We start from the raw sequence: 20,900 nt of genomic DNA on the forward strand, positions 1-20,900 counted from the left end.
TATGTTCAATACATTTTATATTTAAAGTACTTGTAATGCTCAGACCAATTCAAATTTCTATTTCTTTTCTAGAAATGTTCTAAACTTCACAGTATTTAGGATATAAAAGTTGATTAAAGCAAAAATATTTCCTTATGCAGGAATAACACTTGTATTAAATATGAAGTAATATATAACAGACAGACTTTATCAATTTTTCATTTACTCATCCTATATGTACACTGTGAGGCAACTATTGTTATTTGTCAATAAGTCACACAAAGAACTGTGAAGACCTGCACTGAGCACACACTGGGTGAAATCAAGAAACACCTGTGGCATCACTGAAGTATTTTTAAAGTACTAAATCTATAGAACAGTATCGGTTCTGTCATAGACCCATTCAGTAACTTTACCCCCAAACAGGGAACAGTCTTACTATGCAGCCCTAGTTGGCCTGGAATTCACTATGTAGATCAGGCTGGTCTCAGGCTCAGGGACACCTGCTTGCCTCTGCCTCCTGAGCACTGGGGTTAAATGAATGCACCACCACTCTGGCAGGGGGAACTTTTTGCTTTTTGTTCCTGTGGTTGCTTTTGCCCAGCTATTTTTTTAAAAACAAATAATTTTACTACACTTTTAAACCTAGGAGCAAGGGCATTTGGACCAAAAAACAAAGAATTAATTTTTCTCCCTTCTTGTTAGCTGAGTATTCACTCATCACAGTGCCTAAAATCTCCGCCCTTTACCATCTGAGAGCACTTTCTGAAGTACTTACAATTACCTTAAATGATGCCAGAATGGGCATTTCTGGTATGGAAGTCTCAGAACGGCTTCACATTTAGAGGTACTTGAACTAAAGCTTGCCATTCTGAGATCTATTTACAGAACAACAGCCCCAACTGATCTACAGGGAATGAAAATAAAGATACAGACTTCTAATGCCCTAAGATATAAAAGGCTGGTGTCCCATCTACTCTGCTACAGATAACCAGAGCTCTCTCCTCATTCCTCCCAAGGCCAGTGAAGGCCAGGAAGCAGAACACAGTTCTGCAATGACAACACAGCTCTTACCTACACTGGTCATCCAGACAACCAATCTTTCTGCTAGACTTGAAACTGAAGCAGAATGCCGGAAAGTAAACCTACCAAGAATAAAACAAAAAAACATTAAACACAAACACTTAACATTGCTTCCAATTTGAAATATAAAAGTACAAACTGAAACAAATTACCTGTTTTCTTCTTGTTCTGCTTGTGGCTTTTGGGGAGCTAAAAGGCAACAAATGGAAATTTAATTTTGATAGACATCCTGGTAAACAACATGAAAAAGGTATTTGCAAGTAAAAATTTATTAACCAAAAACTCCTTAAAAATAATAAAGCAATAATACTGTGACAAGCTGCAACAGACAGTCATTTCCTTTAGACTAACATGGTCCTATACAGTCACACTGAGAATAGAAGCCAGGTCTGTCAGATTTTAAGTAACCTGACACCTGAAATTCAGTTGTGGTTGTAGACTTAATAGTAATATAAAGAGGTTAAGATGTGTCTCTAAGACAAGCACTTACAAACATTTCAACATTCTGTTTGGAGGAGCCAAACATTGTAACAACTTACTTAAGGTTACTTTGGATAAATACTGGGAGGCTTCATCAGAAACACAACTCTCATCACCAAGGATGTAGAGTGCAACACTCTGCAGAGCAAAAAAAGGAATCTGTTACTTGTTAGTTTGTTTTTTACTTTTAATTTTCAGTTGTTTTGGTTATTTTTGTTAATGAAACAGGGTCTTGCGTATCCCAGAGTGGCCTCAAACTCCCCATGAATCTGAGGCTGGCCTTGAACTACCGAGCCTCCTGCCTTCAACTCCCTAGCACTGGGATTACAAGGACTGTGCCCCCACACGAAGATGAACCTGTTCTTATTAAACCACTGAAGTAAAGGAAGGACGGAAAGCATGAAGGGAAAGAAAGCCTCATGCACTGTGGTGTACACTGGGAGTCTGGACAAGTTATAAAACCATGTGACTACTATCACTCTCAATACAGAGGAGCTGCATTGACCTCCAACACCCCTTGTGTTCTGTAAGCAACCCTTCTAAACAAATGTCAGAAATAACTCATCTGCTCTCCTGCCCCTGGCCCATCTGTCCTACATGATGTATATGGGATCACACAGCAAAGTCTTCCCAGTTCTACTTTTACAACATAGCACAGGCATGTGACTCATCATCTTTATGCTACAATAAGTAGTTTGTTCTTCTTTATGGCTGAATATATCCATTCTAGAGATGTGCCAACTCAGTACATCTACTCAAGAATTGATGAACATGGGCTGAAGAGATGGCTCAGTGATTAAGAGCACTGGTTGCTCTTCCAGGGGACCCAGGTTCAATTCCCAGCACCTACATGGTGCCTCTCAACTATTTGTAACTCCAGCCCTAGGGGAGCCAATGTCTTCTTCTGGCCTCCATGGACACTGCATTGCACGTGGTGTATAGTATACTTACAAGCAAAAGACCCACACAAACACAATAAAATTAATGATTTCAAAAAAACCTTTTTAAATTAATGGACATACAGGTTATTATTCCTAATTTGCATCAGTTATAAGAAAACTGATTCATGCCTTCACATGTAGGTCTCTGTGTAGCCACATATTTCATGCCAGATAGTAAACTTGCTTTGAGTTATGATAAATACAAGTTAAAATTTACAAAATTTTGGAGCCTTCTTATATTCCCATACTCAAAGTCAGTTTCAGCTGCTCCATACTCTCATCATGTTTTTAGTTACCCTTACAGGTACCTAGTCATATTCTAACAGTACCTAACAGTAATAGCTATCCAAAAGTATCTCATTTAGCCTTTAACTTGTTTAGAAACATATTTACTCAAAAACAATACCAAGAAAAATTGCGAACTAGTTCAAATGACTTAAGCTCACCCACAGAAAATTATTTCTGTATGGTGTGTGTTTGGTGTGTATGTGCATGCATATTCCTGTTGAGTGCTCATGTGTGAGTATGGACATGTATGAAGGCCAGAAGACAAACTCAGATGTAGGTTCTGTCAGCAACTGAAGTCAGGATCTCATGGCATGAGTAACAACTTGGACAAATCTCAAAAGAGTAATTTTGGAGAGAGGTGCTACAAATGTTCAATATTCTAATTAAAATGGTAATTATATGAAATTATTTATCTGCTGAAATGTATAGAACTGTATTGAGGGAGAGAAACACTGTAATTTTACTATAATTTGGGTGTATACATCAGAGTGCTGTGTGTTCTATATATGACAATTTAAAGAAAAATAAAACTAAGTAAGACAGTCAATACTCCGAATACATACCAAGACCACTAGCCTGCTCCTTTCGCAGACCCCAGGGAGGTAAGGATAGGGTGGCATTCCTTCGCCCTTCAGACAAGAACTCACCCACTGATAAATACTTGGCGGCTCAGAAGTAAAAAATGAGGGATGATGCATAAATCCCACTTGACCTTTAAAATTATATAAATGTTTAGAAAGACACACAAATACATAAGACAAAAAGAAAGATGGTCATAGTACTTGCCCTTTCAAATTATAAGAATATTTTCAATATTATCCAAAATGAATCATATTTTTGTCAAGGTAAATAGTTGATTAGATTATTTCTAAATCTAAATTATTTCTATTTCACTCCATTCTAAATAGAAATTTAGCAATGTCATTTACAAACCATATAAAGAACTAGCCAAGAGTTGACCAGATGGCACAGTAAAAAGCACCTGACACCAGCCTGACAACCTGAGTTCCATCTCTGGGTCCTATATGTAGAAGGAGAGAACTGACTCCACAAAGTTGGCCTCTGAATACCACACATATGTAATGGCACATGCATACCCACATATACATGTATGTACCCCTACACACACAAAATACATTTAAAGTAAATTTTTAATTGTTTTTAAAGAATCTAACTTTTTTTTTTTTTTTTTTTTTTTTTTGCCCAGTTCTACAAAGAAGAAAGAACAAAGGGACACAGAAGATTGAGCTCTGCTCTTTGACCCCATCAGTTCAAGTCTAGACTGCAGCAATGGTGTATATGGTTTACGTTTGTGCTGCCCAACATGGCAACTGCTAGGCCTTTGTTGTTACTAGGTACCTTAAATGTGGCTAGTGCACTGAGGAACTAAACTTTTCCTATAACTAAAGTCAAGTAAATACACAACTATTGGCTACTAATGGACAGCACACACTAGAGGCTGTTTATGCTTTGGAATAAAGTTTTAACTACACACTAAAGAAGTTATGGCTTACGTCAACTCAGAGGTCAAACAGGTCAAATGCTACCAATTCAAATCTGCTTGGCTGAAAAGACATCTATCCTCTGCTCTTCCTCGAGAGACACAACAAAATGCCTAGCCACTATTCAGAAGACTCACCTTGATCAATTGTACACACTTGTCCAGTAGTTTTGACAAGAGTTGGGTAATCTCTGTAGTAATGATCCATGTAAGGCCCTAATTTTAAGTCCCTAGAACAGTAAGAGCATACACAAGGGTGTTATAGCAGCCCCCTTCAGTTAACTTTTCATTTAAAAAGCATGTTTATGAGAAAGTTTTTAAATCTAGACTATTTTCTTGTGCATCTGGTGTCAGGCACCCAACCTTTATCTAGAAAATTTCAGGAAGGTCAAAGTAGAGAAAGAGTATGACCTTGTTCCTCCCTGTGTTCACTGGCTGTGTGATCTTCAGCAAATAATCTCTACAGACCAGTGTTTTCTTCTAGCAAACATATAGCAAGACACATTACCTACGTAACTCTGAGGCTTCTAATATTTTTTGTTTTGCTTTTTTCCCCCTCAGACACAATATTTCCAGCAGTCTTCCAAGCACTAAATTTATAGGCATATGCTACTACTCCTGGCTACTACAAGGTTTGAAGATTAAATAATGTTAAGTGTGGGAAATATGGGGTATGGAGGCACACATCTAGAAACCCAAAAATTTGAAAGGATGAGGCAGGAGCATCACAAGTTTGAAGGCAGCTACAGCTACAGGGACAGGTGCTATGGATCTCAGAAAGCCATCATCAGGGTTTGAAAATCAAATTACAAAATGGCATTTGTGATGGTAATGACCTGTCATTAGGTAAACGGATCATCAAATAAACATGCCACATTTCAGTAAAGTATTTCAGAATCCTCAAGAGTTACAGAAGTCAGAGAATGTGCTATTATCTTAGTCAAGAGGCTGAAATACCAACTTTAACTGAGACAGGTAGACTGGAGTTGTTCTAACGAGGTTCCTCTGACAGAGCATAGAAAGCAAGTCCGCTGAGGACCTCTTACAGTGTCCTAAGAACACCTACCTTGCTAACTGAACAAGCAGGTCAACAAGAGAACAAATCCCTTCTCCCATTAGAGTATTCAGCTTGAGCTCTTCATAGACCAGGTGAAGAACAAAGAAAATTGCAGGGATGTGAGGAAAGAGAAGAGTAGAAGAATCCAGACTGAGATTCTGAGAAAAATCATCTTCTTTCCCCTTTGAGGTTTCCAAAGAACTCAAACATAAAGATTTGTTCAGAAGATGAGACTCGACATTGTGATGGTAGTCTGAATTCAGTAAGTACTCCCAGTCCTAAGGAAATAAAAAGGACAGCAATTATTTACATAATGTTTCTTGGAAATGTCATTTAAAAGTAACTGCAAGGGCTGCAAAGGATCAGCAGCTAAGAGTACATACTACTTTTGCAAAGGGCCTGACTGAGTTTGGTTCCCAGCACCCACATCAGGTGCTTCACAACCACTTGTAACTACAGCTACCGGGATCTGATATCTCTCCATATGGACTCCATGGGCATCTTCACTAAAAAACAAGAAAACCAAAAAACCTGTAAACACCTAATATACCCATCAGCAGAAGGAGGGCAAAGCAAACTACAATATAGTCACACCACTCCATAATAAAAAGAACACACAACTGATATTTATACCACCTTGGATGATCTTCAATACATTAGGCTGAATGAAAGAAACCTTATGTATACTAGAATACAGACTGTTCTATTTCATTTATATCAAATTCTACAATAAACACAACTAACATATGGTCAAAGAATTCAAGTCAGTGCTTAAGATAAGGGAGAAAGGATCAATTACAAAGACACAAAGAGACAATCCAGAAATGTTCTGTGCTCTGGACCACTTTAGAATATACCATGGAATCTGCGATATTTAAGCGTAAACCAGAGAAATGCTACATAAAAGGGTAAATACTGCTGCAGAGTGATGGCACACACCTTTAATCCCAGCACTCGGGAGACAAAGGCAGGAGGATCTCTGAGTTCAAGGCTACCCTGGTCTTCAGAGTGAGTTCCAGAACAGCCAGGAATACAAAGAGAACCCCTGTCTTGAAAAAAACAAACAAACAAAAAACCAAAACAAACAAAAAAGGGTAAATGCTGGCAAACAGGTGATCAATTACTAATAAATATCCACAAGTCTACGCTGAAATCATGTAGAAACACGTACATTAATACTAATTTTTACATAATGATTAAAGACAAAGGTAAATAAATGACAGAAAATATAACAGACTCTATCCTTTAAAATAATATACTCAGAAGTAAAATAAAAAAAAAAGATATTGGAAAAACAGACAAATTGATAGGATTATGAGACATGGGACATCTGTACAAGTCTCCACAAATCAGTACCATTAGCAAGAACAACAATGCTTACATCATCAGATCCAGTATCAGAAGGCCTTGCTTTTTTGGGAGCAATGACTGGGGAAAGTGATCCTTCGAAGTCTAACTGGAAAACAACAACAGAGCAGAAGACAAAATCATGACTTTATTACTGTTCACTAACCACCTTAAGGATTCAGGTGTCAGTTGTGCTAATTACAGAAACTCAACAAAGTCACTAACACTCTTTTTTTCACCAGGACATATGGTATAAATCTTAGTCACCATGGAGATAAATCAAGTGTGGAAAGCATTCAGTACAGTGCCTGGGCTTGTAGGTACAGTAATGGTCATCTCTTTTTCTCCCTACTTCTCTGATGATGCAAATGATATCCATACAAAAGAACACCAAGAATCACACAAGGAGTCAGGAGCACTCTCTGCCATGTTATGAAAATGAGAAGAAAAAAAAAAAATAAGTAAATCTGGACAAAGCAAAGAAAATGAGCACTATGGAACCTGCTGGCGACTGAGGACCATTTCATCCCAAGCTTCAGTCTAAAACAGATGACGTAAGTTTAATGCGTCAAAGTAATACAGCCTTGAGAACAGACCTGCAAGCTAGGTGGTACTGTAAACATCGTTTTAGTTATGGAAGAGGCTGTGCCAAGAGAGTTGCTGAGTATAGTTCAGGACCAGCTTGGGCATATACTAAGATTCATCTGGTTCTTTGTTTTAAAGAGATTTTCTTCTCAATTACAGGTACTAGGCAAATGGAAGTCGAGGGACCATATCTTTCTTTACAAAGAGTTGGTGTTAGTCCTTCCGCCACATGAAAATGTGGGGTGAGCCAGTTCACTAACTACTCTATAAGAGAGGTACAAAAAAACTCTTTGTCGACAAGCTCTACTGGTTAGCTGCAGATAAATCAAAACAAAACCCACAAAAAGCCAAAGGATACTTACAACTTTAAAATCCCCTCTCTCTTTTCTCTATGTGATAAAGTGCAGAAAGACAGCAGAAGGGAACAGCTATACTACAAACACTTAGACTGAAAGTCGGCTCTGTTCTCACTGGAAGACTTTCTCAAGTAAACTACAGAGGGCCATTCCTTCCTACACTAAACAGACATAAACTTAGTATTGAGGACATTCACCCGGGAACGGTTCTCTGAGCACCCACTTAAGCCATGCACCACAGGACAGAGTGCTGAATAAAACGAGAACTCTCTCCCTCGCGAGAATTCATATTCCGGTGAAGAAAGGACGGACCGACACACAGGGAAGTAAAACTACACTTGACCAACAGGCAGATAAGGAAGGGAGCAACTGTCCACAGAGCAGCCAGGGAAGCTGGACTGCAGCGACAACTCAACAGCCGCACGCCTTGTCAAAAAGCAGCATGATCTGTAAAGGAACAGCAAGTGCCAAGGGCTGAGGACAGAGAGGTCACGGTGGCTGGCACAGACGACAAAGAGAGCAGAGAGGTCCAAGAGGGTGGGTGACAGGGCACAGTGCAAGTCCATGGCTAATATCCTGAAGAAGACAGAAGTCTCTGGAGGATTCTACGCCAGAGGAGTGACTAACATGATCTGACTTTGCCAGGCTACAGAGGAAACAAAGACAAGAAATGGCTGCAAACAGCTGTCAAAACCTCAAGAGTTACACATTCCTGACTGACCTGTGGAAGCCTGAAAAAAGAAACTCATTCCCACTTGCACAGAAATTAGAAACAACTGATCTAATCTAGCAGAGGGTCACAACATCACAAATAATCAATGTGGTAACAGGGGCAGTTTTAAACAACACTAGCAAGAATGTTGACTGGACACCACTTCTAAATGTTATCTGGCCCCATCTCTTAGAAGATTTATTTCTTGACGGGCAGTGGTGGCACACACCTTTAATCCCAGCACTCAGGAGGCAGAGGCAGGCCGATCTCTGTGAGTTCAAGGCCAGCCTGGTCTACAGAACGAGATCCAGGACAGGTACCAAAGCTACACAGAGAACCCGTCTCAAAAAATAAAACATAAACAAAAACAAAAAAGATTTATTTCTTGAGAAATAACTAGTAATTTATGTAAAAAAACATTGGCAAATTACTCAAAATCAGAAAACTTTTCTAGTCCATCACCTCAACCACTTATCCATGACAAAATAAGAAAACTTTTCTAATAAAGCACAATATTAGCTATTTGATAAAAAGGAAGGGCTCTATGAAACAATTTTAAGGATTAACAAAATTTCTATCAGTATCACTTATCAGTACCATTAAAAATGTCTACACAGGAGCAGGGGACAATTGCTTGCTTCTTCCTCCATTTTCCAAATCTTCTTCAGTGAGAAAATACTTTCATAGTGAAGATCCTTTTTGTTTTAAATGGAGTTACTAGCATGAGGCCAAAACACATAGGTGAGTACATTTGAGTTTGGGGGACAAAAGGCTAAGTTTATTCTACAGTGACTTTTTCAGAATCCTCCCCATGGCTGTCTGGAGAGTGATCTATCTCCAAAGGAATGAACACACCATAGTGAAGGCCTCTGCTGTCATCACCTAGGAAGGTCCTGAGAAAATGACTCAGAGGCCTGAGTAAGGCCCACAACTTTACACTACTAAATGTGCTCAGAACTTTAAATGAGCAAAGCACAAGTCTATGACCTCTCTGATTCACTACTGACAAGACCAAGAGTACTATCTGCAGTCATTTTACAAAGATGAATTGAGAAACAGTCAAAATCAGGCATTAGTAACACACAACTACAATTCAAGCATTTGGGAGGCAAAGTTAGTAAAATGAATTCAAGCCTAGCCTTAGCTACATATACATCAAGACCTTAGTTTAAAAAAAGTAAATAAAGTAAAATGTGCTTTAACACATTATAAAGTCTCAAAACCTATTGAGTATTTAATTCATGACATATAAATACAATAAGCCAGTCCTATTCCAACATCATAAATAAGGCATGCCTATTACTAAATGTGCTATGTAGTTATGCAAGCACTGCATTTATAAAGGATAAATGAAGAAAACAACTGAATTTACTTACACTTCGGGTCCATGCTAAGCGGTCTGTGTTATAACCCATCATGTTCAAGAGACAGATCACAAATAAATTCCACTCTGAGTGGTAACTGGGTCCTCCTGGAGCACTGTGGACATTGTACCACTTGACGAGCATCTGAACTGCTATTTCTTTTGGCAAGATGAACTTAATTGCTTGCAGACACGTTTGTACTATTAAAAGCAAACACCAATTTTAGTATGTTTCCTATGTATGTATGTCTTTCCTTCTTTCAAACGAAAAGGTTTAAATTGCTACTATGTCAAGGCCAGCCACTAGGAAAAGAGAACCGTCATTAAAGAGCCAACCTGGCACAAACATTACCTCATCAATGTCAATCACTTTAAACAACTATTGAATTCAACAGGGCTCACAGGAGCCTAAGGACAGCTGTCAGATCCCTAATTTTGGATTAGAAATAGGTAAGCATACAGCCCAGTTCACTTGAGATAATCCTGATTTACAACCACTGCTCCAATAAATAACTATTCCTTTGTCACTCTCAAAACTGTTCTAGTTGGAACAACAAAGTTCACTCTATGAAAAATATCTAATTTCTACATCAATAAATTTACACGAAATACTGATTAAATCCATACTGATACAACACACAACAAAGGCATCTAGCAACAGAAATGCTTAGGGGCTACAGCAAGATGTTCTAAATGAGTGAACATTCCTATCAACCAAAACTGCAACTTTTAGTTTCTAAAAGTCTTCCCTCAGCATGCCATAAATGGGTTAGGGCAAATGTTATATTAGATACTATGCTTAGTGATGCCAAGTCATTTGTGTGAACGTTAGTTATAGGAGACAGAGCCGAGGGGACTGCCTGCTGCAAACGGCATGGGTCTGCTCCTGGGAACAAATGGCTCCAGATACTGACAGTTTCCACTCTCGTTCCTCCCCTCCATCCCCGTCACTGACTCCACCTTTTGCAGCAATCTCTTCCTCACCAATCTGCTGTATGAGCACAAACACTGCAAAGACTAGAAGCAAACAGCAAATAATCTCAGAAAACCAAAGAGGCAAGTATATAGAGCTGAAAACAAGTAAGAATTCTTAATAAGAACAAGAGGAATCACTACAAACAGAAACTATGGGCTAGAGAGATGGTTTGGCAGTGAAGAGCACCAACTTCTCTTGTAGAGAACCTGGGTTCAATTTCTAGCACTCATAAAGCAACTCAACCATCCATAACTCTAGGTGCAGATGATCCAACGTCCTCTTCTGGCCTCCATGGGTTCTGCATTCATGTGATGCACAGAGATACATACAGGCACATACACACATAAAATAAGTCTTAAAAAAAGAACAGAAAACTGCTTCCATCAACTGTGTGGTACATCAAGCTGAGAGCACACGGAGTACAGTCTGACTCACTCGTACCTAATTCCGAGGTGGCCACTTCAGGGATAGTGATCCTAACCATGGAGCCAGTACTCAGTTCCTAGTGCAAAAATGGAAACAAGAAGGAAACAAGAACTTTAAGCATTCTAAGTCTTTGAAAGCTTTAAAAAAAATTATATATATGGTAATTTACCATCATTTGCCTGTTGAAGCAAAATCCAATAAAATGGTTAACTACATTTAATCAGAAATGAATGCTTCTAACTAAACATACATTTTTTGCAAAACACTTTCAAAAATTTTGTTTTAATAAAGTGTCCACTTCCTCCCGAATGCTGGAACTAAAAACATGCACCACCACATCCAACCAAGTGTCCACTTTTTATACAAACACTACAAAACACCATCATCAAAAGGTGACTTTCACCAAAAAGACAAAAACATGGGAATATGCACTGAATGGTTTAAGCATGCTTGTTTTAAATAAAATTATTAAACATTTTTATTAATTACTTGAGAATTTCAAACAATGTGTTTTTAACATAGTAACTTCCCTATCCCCAAACTTCCTACTTCCTATCCTTTCTCCTTTTTCTTAACAAACCATCAAGTCCAATTTATGCTATCCATAACTGTGGAGTTATCCACTGAAGGGGAGTCACCCTACCAGGGCCATTCCCTTCAAGAAAACTGACTCTCCTTACCCCAAAAACCATCAACTCCCCAGTCCCTCAGTGAGGGATGGAGTTCAGTAAATGTTTAATACAGAAATCTCAGAAAATAGAAACATAATTAAAGTGAAATAGTATAAAATGATAAAACGTTTTAAAAAGTATGAGATAAAGAATGGCAGAGTAACTCAGCAGGTAAAGCAATTCTCTTGAAAGCCTGGCAACTTACATTCAATTCTCACAACCCACATGAAGGTGAAGGAGAGAACCAACCCCACAAAATTGTCCTCTGACCCCCACATATACACATCATAAACACAATAATAAATACTTTAAAATCACAAAAAATGTTCGTGTTCCTTTTCACACACGATGAACCATAGCCAGCTACCTCACCCTTTGAAGGAGGACTTACCAGAGTGACTCTGTTATGAACAGGGTCTCGTACAGAATGAATGTAAGTTCCAAGTTGCTGGAAAGTGCAATCCTCATTGTAGAGAGAATCATTAAGCTTTGAAGAATCCCTCAGTTCTGGAACTGGAGACAACAGAACCACCTACAAAAAGTCACAATGCAACACAGATGAAGGACTTTTTGAGAACTAAAGATAAGGATCTATATTTTTGCATATGTTTTGATGATCCCAATCATTCTGCTCCAGTAATGATGAACCTGCAGCAGGCCAAGCTATTCACAAAAAACTATAAAAAGCAGTTGATTGACAACATACATACATAGCCATATTATAACATCCTTCAAATGTAGACTACTTGTCTCCAGGTTTTCTAGCCTGGTGAGCACAGGTACCAGCCTAAGTTGCTTACAGAACTCAGCCTCATTCCCCAGTGGCACTCAATAGCTTAAGAGAACACAAGCTTCTAACCGACACACTATCATTTATACCTCTTCAGGACTGTCACGTCAACCTCTTTATCCCTCTTATACTGACATAGACATCACCTGGCCTTCCTATCTTCAACCCTCAGAAAAACACATCTAAAACCAATCGTGACATGACAAACATCCTCTGACTGCACTCAGAACACTGTCATGTCCCCCACCTTCCTTCAAGAACACACTGTAGGAGTGTCACTTCCAGTGTTATCACTGAATAGCTTTCTAACCCTGGACAACTAAGCTCCATGCACCTCGGTGTATCCAACTATAAAGTGAGGACCAAGTATCTTCCAATCAGTAAAGTTGCTATAGAGCCTTAAGTAGGAAAATACTGATAAAGCAGACAGTGTCTAGCATGTAGAAATGTTGAAATAAGAATTATTAAGTATTATTCTATTATCCCACTCTCTGCTCTGCCTCACCCAACACACTACTTACACATTTTACAGAACTATTGAGTCTTTAGGAGATGGAGATACATGTATTAAAAGATCTTCTAACTGGCCAGGAGGTAGTGGGCTATGCCTTTAATCCCAGCACTTGGGAGGGAGAGGCAGGCGAATCTCTGAGTTCCAGGCCAGTCACAGCTGTTACATGGAGAAACTCTATCTCAGGGAGAAAAAAAAAAAGTCTTCTAGCTAGATATGGCCGTGCATGCCTGTAGTCCCAGCACAGAGAGGTGAAAGCAGGGCACCAGGAGCTCAAGGTTATCTGAGTTCACACACCAAGTTTGAGGCCACATGTGTGGGCTACATGTGATGGCCTCGGGAAGAGTCTTTTGCACTCTCCTGTCCTGTGTTCATGCCCTTGCCCTGAACAGCCCTTTCTATTTATTTACCCTTCTTACCCTCAAGATACAGGCCAGGAATGACAGGCCTCCCACCAATGTGTACTCCCTTCAGTAAATGGAGCATTAACACCATCTGTTCTTCACTTATAACTCTTAACAGACTATCCTAAATTATGACTTCCTATGCAGACCACACATCTACTACATCCTGGTAAACTGTGAATCTCTAGATAGAAAAAAAAAAAAAAGTACCGTTTTCACCTCTCTACACCTTCAAAGAACACTTCCCACAGCACAAAGGAGGTCAGCATGAGCTAACCATCACTTGTACTTGAAAACATGTATCTGTACATATTACCTAAAATTAAGTTAACCAAGGAAAGAATACCTGACCAAACTTCTTTAAAACATGATGAACAGTTGACAAGACTTCTTACCTCATCCATTGATCCAAGTAATTTACCCAGAGGCTTGGGAGTACTAACACCATCAAGGGGCGTACTAGGCCGAGGCATCATGTTGGACATCGTCAAGGAAGGAGCCGGAAGTCCAGGAATAAAAACTTTCCCCACCTTTGAGCAATAAAAAGATGGAGGGGGTAGTGAACAGATCATATTTTAAGCTAATGTTTAGGCATATGAACTAAAAGTTCTTTAAATACATTGAAGTTCATGCTCACTAAACACAACACATTTAACAACTTTTCAAATTAGACCCGTCAACTGTGAATGCCTCAGTATAAATTCTTTTGATTCAGGAACCTTTTTTGCAGAAAAAACTGGAAAGGGATATTAATATAGTCAAGATAGTATTTAAAATCTCATAAAGTACATCTCAAGAGTCATATTTATAACTCCCTTTAATAAAATTCAAAAAAGAGGAAAAGTAAACAACTTTAATGACACATAAGTGCCAAAGCTAAAATCAAAGGGCGGTTTATTGGAAAAGTCAGGATAGTGTGTTAGGAGACAGGTGGCAGTTGTATTCAGAGAACAGAAAAAAGCTGCTGGCAGGCCAGGTATCCAGGAGATGAAGGCAGGAGGGACCAAAGACCTGTGCAACTTAGTGAGATCCTGCCTCAAAAAAAGAAAGAAAAAACAAGTAATATTTTTTTAAGATGTACTTATTTATTATGTATACAGAAGAGGGCACCAGATCTCATTACAGATGGTTGTGAGCCACCATGTGGTTGCTGGGAACTGAACTCAGGACCTTCGGAAGATCAGTCAGTGCTTTTAACCTCTGAGCCATCTCTCTAGCCCAACAAATAATAATTTAACAGAAAAAAAAAAAAAAAAAGATACTGGCAATACATTTTCTTCATTATTCCTCAAACTAAGTATATATTATTATTTATTTATTTACTTTTGGGTTTTTCTGGGGAGGATGCTGGGTGGTTTTGTTTGTTTGTTTGAAGCAGGGTCTCACTATGTAGCTCTCGCTGTCCTGGAACTATGTAGACCAGGCTGACCTCAAATTCGGAGATCCACCTGCCTCTGTCTCCCAAGTGCTGGGATTACAGGCATGCACCACCCTGCCCAGCTTATATGTTTTTAAATTTGACAAAGGTTACAAAAGGAAGGTACAACCAACATATATAACATTTAATATAATGAAATACTGCAATGTTGATGCTTCCCAAAGCTGCTCATCTTCCATTCCAAAACTGGTTTTTAATACTCTACCCACTCTCAATAAAGGTTTTCCATGCGATGGAGACAGGTACACAGTACCGATGCATTTAACAGGGAGCCCTAGTCCAAATTAGGACTGGCCTCCATAATTAGTTCATTTCACTTAATAAGAACCTTCTGTAAAAACTGCACAGCAGAAGCAGAGCCAGCTATAAATGATGGGGCAGTTCTACCAAAGGCACAAAGCACTGCTTTTGACGTACCCGAACCACTCCTGTATACAGCACCAGGTTCCCGTTGCCTTCTAGTACCAACATGGTGTCTATCTTCTGAAAACAAAAAAGAAAACCTCTTGTATTATGAGTAAATTAATATAATTCTCCATAACAATCTGATAAAGCATAATGAACAAAGTCTCTTGTATAATGAGTAAAATTAATGTAATTCTCCAAAACAACCTGATAAAGTATAATGAACAAAATCTCTTGTATAATGAGTAAATTAATATAATTTTCCATAACAACCTGATAAAGCATGATTTTCAATATGCATTTACCTCCACTGGTGCTGCATCTTTTGCATGGACATTGGTGACAGAGCCAAAGATGAGCTGGGTCTTGTCATTACTCTCTTGAAACTTTACACAGCTAAATATGAAAGTAAAAATAGAAAGAAACAAGTCTTAAGAGTGTCATTTGAGCCGGGCGTGGTGGAGCCCACCTTTAATTTCAGCACTTGGAAACAGAGTAAGGTGAATTCAAGGCCAGCCTGGTCTATAAAACAAGTTCCAAGACAGCCAGGACTACACAGAGAGACTCTGTCTCAAAAGAGAGAAAGAGAGAGAGAGACAAGTCTAAGAGCAAGGGATGGATACAAAAGAGCAGCAGATGGAAAACCTTCAAGGTGACAAAGGTACTTTGTATCTTTAACTGTTACGACAGTCATACAAATCTGCAGATAGGAGAAAGATGCATGAATTCATATAAATATATACACAGGAATGAATACAAGTAAAACCAGAGAAAGGTGTGTGGGTCATACTGATACCAGTTTTCTCATTTTAAAAACATGCTACAGTTTCATAAGATGTTACCACTGAGAGAAAACTACAGTGGGCCAGGGAGCTACAAGGCTCAGCAGGTAAAGCCAGACCGCCTTGGTGTAATCCCTAGGACCACCTAGTGAAGGAGAGAACAGATTCCCCCAACTTGCCCTCTGACCTCCACTCGATTGCCATAAGACAGATGGACACAAAAACAAAACACACGTAATAAAAAGTTTAAATTAAAAAAGACTTCATGATATAGAAGAACCTCACTACAATTTTGCAACTTGCTGTAAGCTATAGTTGTTATTAAATGAAAAGGAAGATGAGTAGAAAAAAACGTGTGAATAGGCATTTCTCCTATGAAGGCAAGTGTGTGGCTAATAGCCCACATGAGAAAATGATCCTTATCAAAACCATCGGGAAGGGGCTGGAGAGATGGCTCAGACATTAAGAGCACTGACTGCCCTTCCAGCCAACCAGGTTTGGTTCCCAATACCCACATACCAGCTCACAACCATTTGTAACTCTATTTCCAGGGGATCCGATGTGCTCTTCTGCCAAGAACCTTTGTGGGCACCAAACATGCACACATACAGAACACAGACATACATGCAGACAAAACACACATACACAGAAAATAATTATTTTTTTAAAAAGCATCAGGTGTTGGAGCCCACTAGGTTTCCTAGTGGCTGTATCCAGCAGGACTGTGTAAGAGGATGGTTGGACCACAGGCCTGGGTACCAGGTGACTAACTAGCAAGGGGGAGGTCTTTTGCTCCACCCCTTGGCATTGTTATAAACAGACCTTTGGAATAAAGTTCTTATTTCTCTCCTCTCTATTTCTAAGTCTCTTATCCCTCGTTCCTCAAGTAAATAAGAATAGGGGCTGGTGGCCGACAGATGGTGCCCGAACAGGGACAAAGAAAAAGATAAAAAAGAAAAAAATAACCCTAGAATTTGGCAAAAGGATTGCAGGGGGCATTTTGAGTGTAGGCATGCCAATAAGGAATTGAAAAATGAAGACAACGGTATTTTATTCTCAGGTATACAGGTAGGTGGTGAAGGAAACAACTGCAAGGCTGCAGCGTTCGATTTATCTCTATAAATCTCTCTCTCTTTTCTATCTATAAAAAAAACAAGGAAGGTAGAGTGTAGCAATATAGTGCAGGAAGGACTCAGAAGTGTAAGGCAGTGTAGAAAAAAAAATTTACTTATAGAATGTAGGTTTAAATAGTTCTTAGATTTAGTATAAAGTGAGTCAGGAAAATGTAGGTTTAGAATATATAGGCCTTAGGTTTAAAGATATGGTGAAAAAATTAATTTAGAGTAGGTTTTTTCAACCTGAGACACGGAGAGCAATGTCCATGGTGGGCTGTAGACTTGGCAGTTCCAGAAAGCCACCAATAACAAGAAACAGTTCCAGAGACTGCCAGCTTCAGAAAATAGCAGCCAGAGGGTCTCGGAAGCTGAAACCTTCAAGGCATCAATGCCATGCAGATGGTAGATGCATGAGGGTCTACAAGCTTTCAACCGAAAGAAAGCCACAGTAAAAATGAAGAAGCTGAGCCACGAGACAGGTTAACAAGCAGCAGTTTGAAAAGCCCTGCAGAGATGCCATGCTGCAGAGAAGGTGAACAGCAAGATTTTGCAACCTTTGAGATGCTACACCAAGAGAAAGGCAAACAGCGGAGAGAGCCCAGAGGTTTGCGTAGCCTTGAGAAAGATAAACAGCAAGCAGAGCAGCGGTGAACAGCACAGACAGCAGACTGCTTCCGGAGGCTGAGAAGAGAATGGTGTCAGTGCCAGACAAGCAGCTCAGATGCGCTGAAGAACAGGAAGCTGTGGAGGTGAGAATGTACTACAGGCTGAAGAGCCAGCCTGAGACTCTGCACGAACTGCTGAGACTGACTGCAGCCCCAGCTCCCAGCAGCAGGCTATGACCATAATCATGGAGTTGCCCTGAGGCTACATTGGTCGTACAACAGGACAGCCTATGAAGGATTCCCAGCTTGCTGGGCACCTGAACTGTCAGCGGTGCAGGTAATGGGTTTTCCTCCCACAACCGGGGTTGCCTTGGGAAGGCCAGTTTCAGCTCATGGCAGCTGAAGGAGCCTTGAGCCCATGTGGCTGTGAGGTGAAGCTCTCTAGCCTGGTCTGGGACTGGTCACAGAAGGCTACAGACTGCAAGGCGGCAGCAGCTGAAAGTGAAAATTTCAGAGACTTGTTTGAACCGTAAAGTCTTGGTTATGGAAGCTTTCGTATTTGGAACTGTTTGCTTCAGAGTCATTACGATTCTGACAGCTATACACAGACTTAGGCAGCTGACAAGCCAGGCCCTGTCTACAAGCACTCAGAGGAACTTTTAGGAATGGTACCAGAACTCTCTTTGAACTTTCTGAGTTAAGAAATGAGCTGGGTGGTAGTGGCACACGCCTTTAATCCCAGCACTTGGGAGGCAGAGCCAGGAGGATCTCTGTGAGTTCGAGGCCAGCCTGGGCTACCAAGTGAGTTCCAGGAAAGGCGCAAAGCTACACAAAGAAACCCTGTCTCAAAAAACCAAAAAAAAAAAAAAAAAAAAAAAAAAAGAATTAGAAAAAAAAAAAGAAATGAAATGGACAGTAATGATTTCATTACAATGGGACAGTTTGAATTTACTTATGCATATAGACTCTATCAACAGTGATGAACTGCTTATGAAACTGTTTATGTAAAAATGGAACTGTTTAAATAGAAAAAAAAATTAAGAAAAGGGAGAGTGTTAATATTCCTCAGTATATTTAATTTAAAAATATTTTCATGTTACTTCAGTGAAATAATGTTATGTTTTGTATAGTTCTATTAAGAAATTGTTTTTGAAAATAGGTTTGTAGGTTGAGAGTAGGATTGTAGATGTAAGGCTGAGAGTAGGTTCATAGAAGGTTGAGAGAAGGAACTATAATTCTGTATAGCTCTGTTTTTCTTAGAATTACTATGTTATGTTTGATGCAGTTGCATCAAGAGTTTTTTCTTTTAAAGTATAAAGAAGAGGGACCTGTTGGAGCCCACTAGGTTTCCTAGTGGCTGTATCCAGCAGGACTGTGTAAGAGGTTGGTTGGACCACAGGCCTGGGCACCAGGTGACTGTAACTAGCAAGGGGGAGGTCTTTTGCTCCACCCCCTGGCATTGTTATAAACAGACCTATGGAATAAAGTTCTGAGCTGGTGGATAAGGATCCAGACCCACCCAAGTCTATCCTATGTTTTCTCTCTGTTTCTCTCTTCTCTATTTCTAAGTCTCTTATCCCTCATTCCTCAAGAGTTCCTGGGGTAAATAAGTATGGGAGCTGGTCCCCTACAATCAGGAAAATATAAAGAGAAACCACCTGACACTCCATTAGAGTGGCTATAATCAGAGATGCTGACAACATTCAACATAAAGAGACACAAACCTTCACACACTGAAGGAAGAAATGCAAAAGTGTACAGCCTATTTGGAAGTCAACTGGCCAATTTCTTGAAATGTCCAAAATGATTTACCAGTCAGTCCAACAATTCCTCGGACCCAAGAAAAGCAAAATTATCTATGTCCAAACAAAGATATTTTGTCCACAGGTTCCTAACTCACAGTGGCCAAAAAGTGAGAACAGTGGGAATGGTGGCATAAACCTTTACCCCTAGAGAGAGGCAGAGGCAGGCGGATCTCTTGTGTTCAAAGCCAGCTTGGTCTGCATAGAATTTCCGGGTATCCAGAGCTACATAATGAGATAAACTATCCATCAACTGGTAAGCAGGCAAATGCGAACCATCTATACAATGAATACTGTACAAACACTGAGGAAGTTCTCATACATGTCCCAACAGAGTGAATCCTAAAAATCACTATGAAAAGTGAAAAAGTTGATCTCAAAAAAACAAAAACAAAAGAAAACAAAACAACAACAACAACAACAACAACAACACTTTTATAGGACAGGGTGTAGTGGTAACAAATGCTTTTAATTCCAGAACTTGGGAGGCAGAGGCAAGCAGATCTCTAAGTTCCAGGCCAGCTAGGGCTACAAAACAATAGTAAATTTTTTTTTTTAAACTATGGCTAATATACAAGGCAGAAAGCCCCCTAGAATAAAGCCTGAGGCTGGGAGCAAATGGCAGAGGGTTGCTCCATGGTGATGGGAATGTTTAAGCCTGGACTGAGGGAGCTGGTAGCTACACACCACTATAAATTTACCAAAACTCATGTAACTGTACACTTTCTACAAGTTTAATCTTATGATATATAATCTACCTCTCAATAAGGCTACACAAGAAAAATAGAAAGGGAGAGAAGGAATTGGTCCTAAATTTTTTTCAAAATAATGGGAAATAGAACTTACCGTAACTGAAGCTGGGCCTCCACTAAAAAGCAGAGGAACTTCTGTCCACACAGGTCAGTTGTTATAAATACCTTAGAGGCGTGGGAATTTTTCTCTCTGAAGTAGACACATGAATAAACTGTCAGTATTAATCCAAAAATCTACTACAGTAACTTAATTTTGGAAACATTCTATGAGAAAGTGAAAAACTTCCTGGATCAAGCAATAACCATGACACAAGAACTCCATGTGTATGTGCTCCACTATCACTCCTAAAAGGAATCTCTCCACTTTCAGATCCCCTCTTTTACCCGTCATTTCCTTTCTATGTGCAATGCTTCCTCTACTGAGTACCGCCCTACTCAAGTAGTCTCACGTTAAAGGTCAGACTAGGGCCTAAAAAGGATTATATAAAGGGTTAAGTGGAGGGCTACAAAGGTGGCGCAACTAGAAGGCAT

At 39.5% G+C, this 20,900-nt stretch overlaps 1 protein-coding gene across 1 annotated transcript in view; it reads right to left on the minus strand.

The window, feature by feature from the left end:
- Window positions 1–20,900, minus strand: part of Anapc1 (anaphase promoting complex subunit 1) — an 86,783-nt gene that overhangs the window by 47,281 nt on the left and 18,602 nt on the right. Inside the window, exons 11-24 of the mRNA XM_036184293.1 lie at window positions 20,464–20,559; window positions 15,619–15,709; window positions 15,326–15,391; window positions 13,866–14,000; window positions 12,157–12,297; window positions 11,110–11,170; window positions 9,706–9,893; window positions 6,711–6,785; window positions 5,339–5,607; window positions 4,411–4,502; window positions 3,335–3,483; window positions 1,602–1,680; window positions 1,215–1,251; window positions 1,054–1,124 (exon numbers count right to left, since the gene is read on the minus strand). Of these exons, the coding sequence (XP_036040186.1) occupies window positions 1,054–1,124; window positions 1,215–1,251; window positions 1,602–1,680; window positions 3,335–3,483; window positions 4,411–4,502; window positions 5,339–5,607; window positions 6,711–6,785; window positions 9,706–9,893; window positions 11,110–11,170; window positions 12,157–12,297; window positions 13,866–14,000; window positions 15,326–15,391; window positions 15,619–15,709; window positions 20,464–20,559 (1,550 nt within the window). The remainder of the gene's footprint in view (window positions 1–1,053; window positions 1,125–1,214; window positions 1,252–1,601; window positions 1,681–3,334; window positions 3,484–4,410; window positions 4,503–5,338; window positions 5,608–6,710; window positions 6,786–9,705; window positions 9,894–11,109; window positions 11,171–12,156; window positions 12,298–13,865; window positions 14,001–15,325; window positions 15,392–15,618; window positions 15,710–20,463; window positions 20,560–20,900) is intronic.

The sequence above is a fragment of the Onychomys torridus genome, chromosome 4 (genome assembly GCF_903995425.1).
Source record: "Onychomys torridus chromosome 4, mOncTor1.1, whole genome shotgun sequence".
Taxonomy (NCBI): domain Eukaryota; kingdom Metazoa; phylum Chordata; class Mammalia; order Rodentia; family Cricetidae; genus Onychomys; species Onychomys torridus.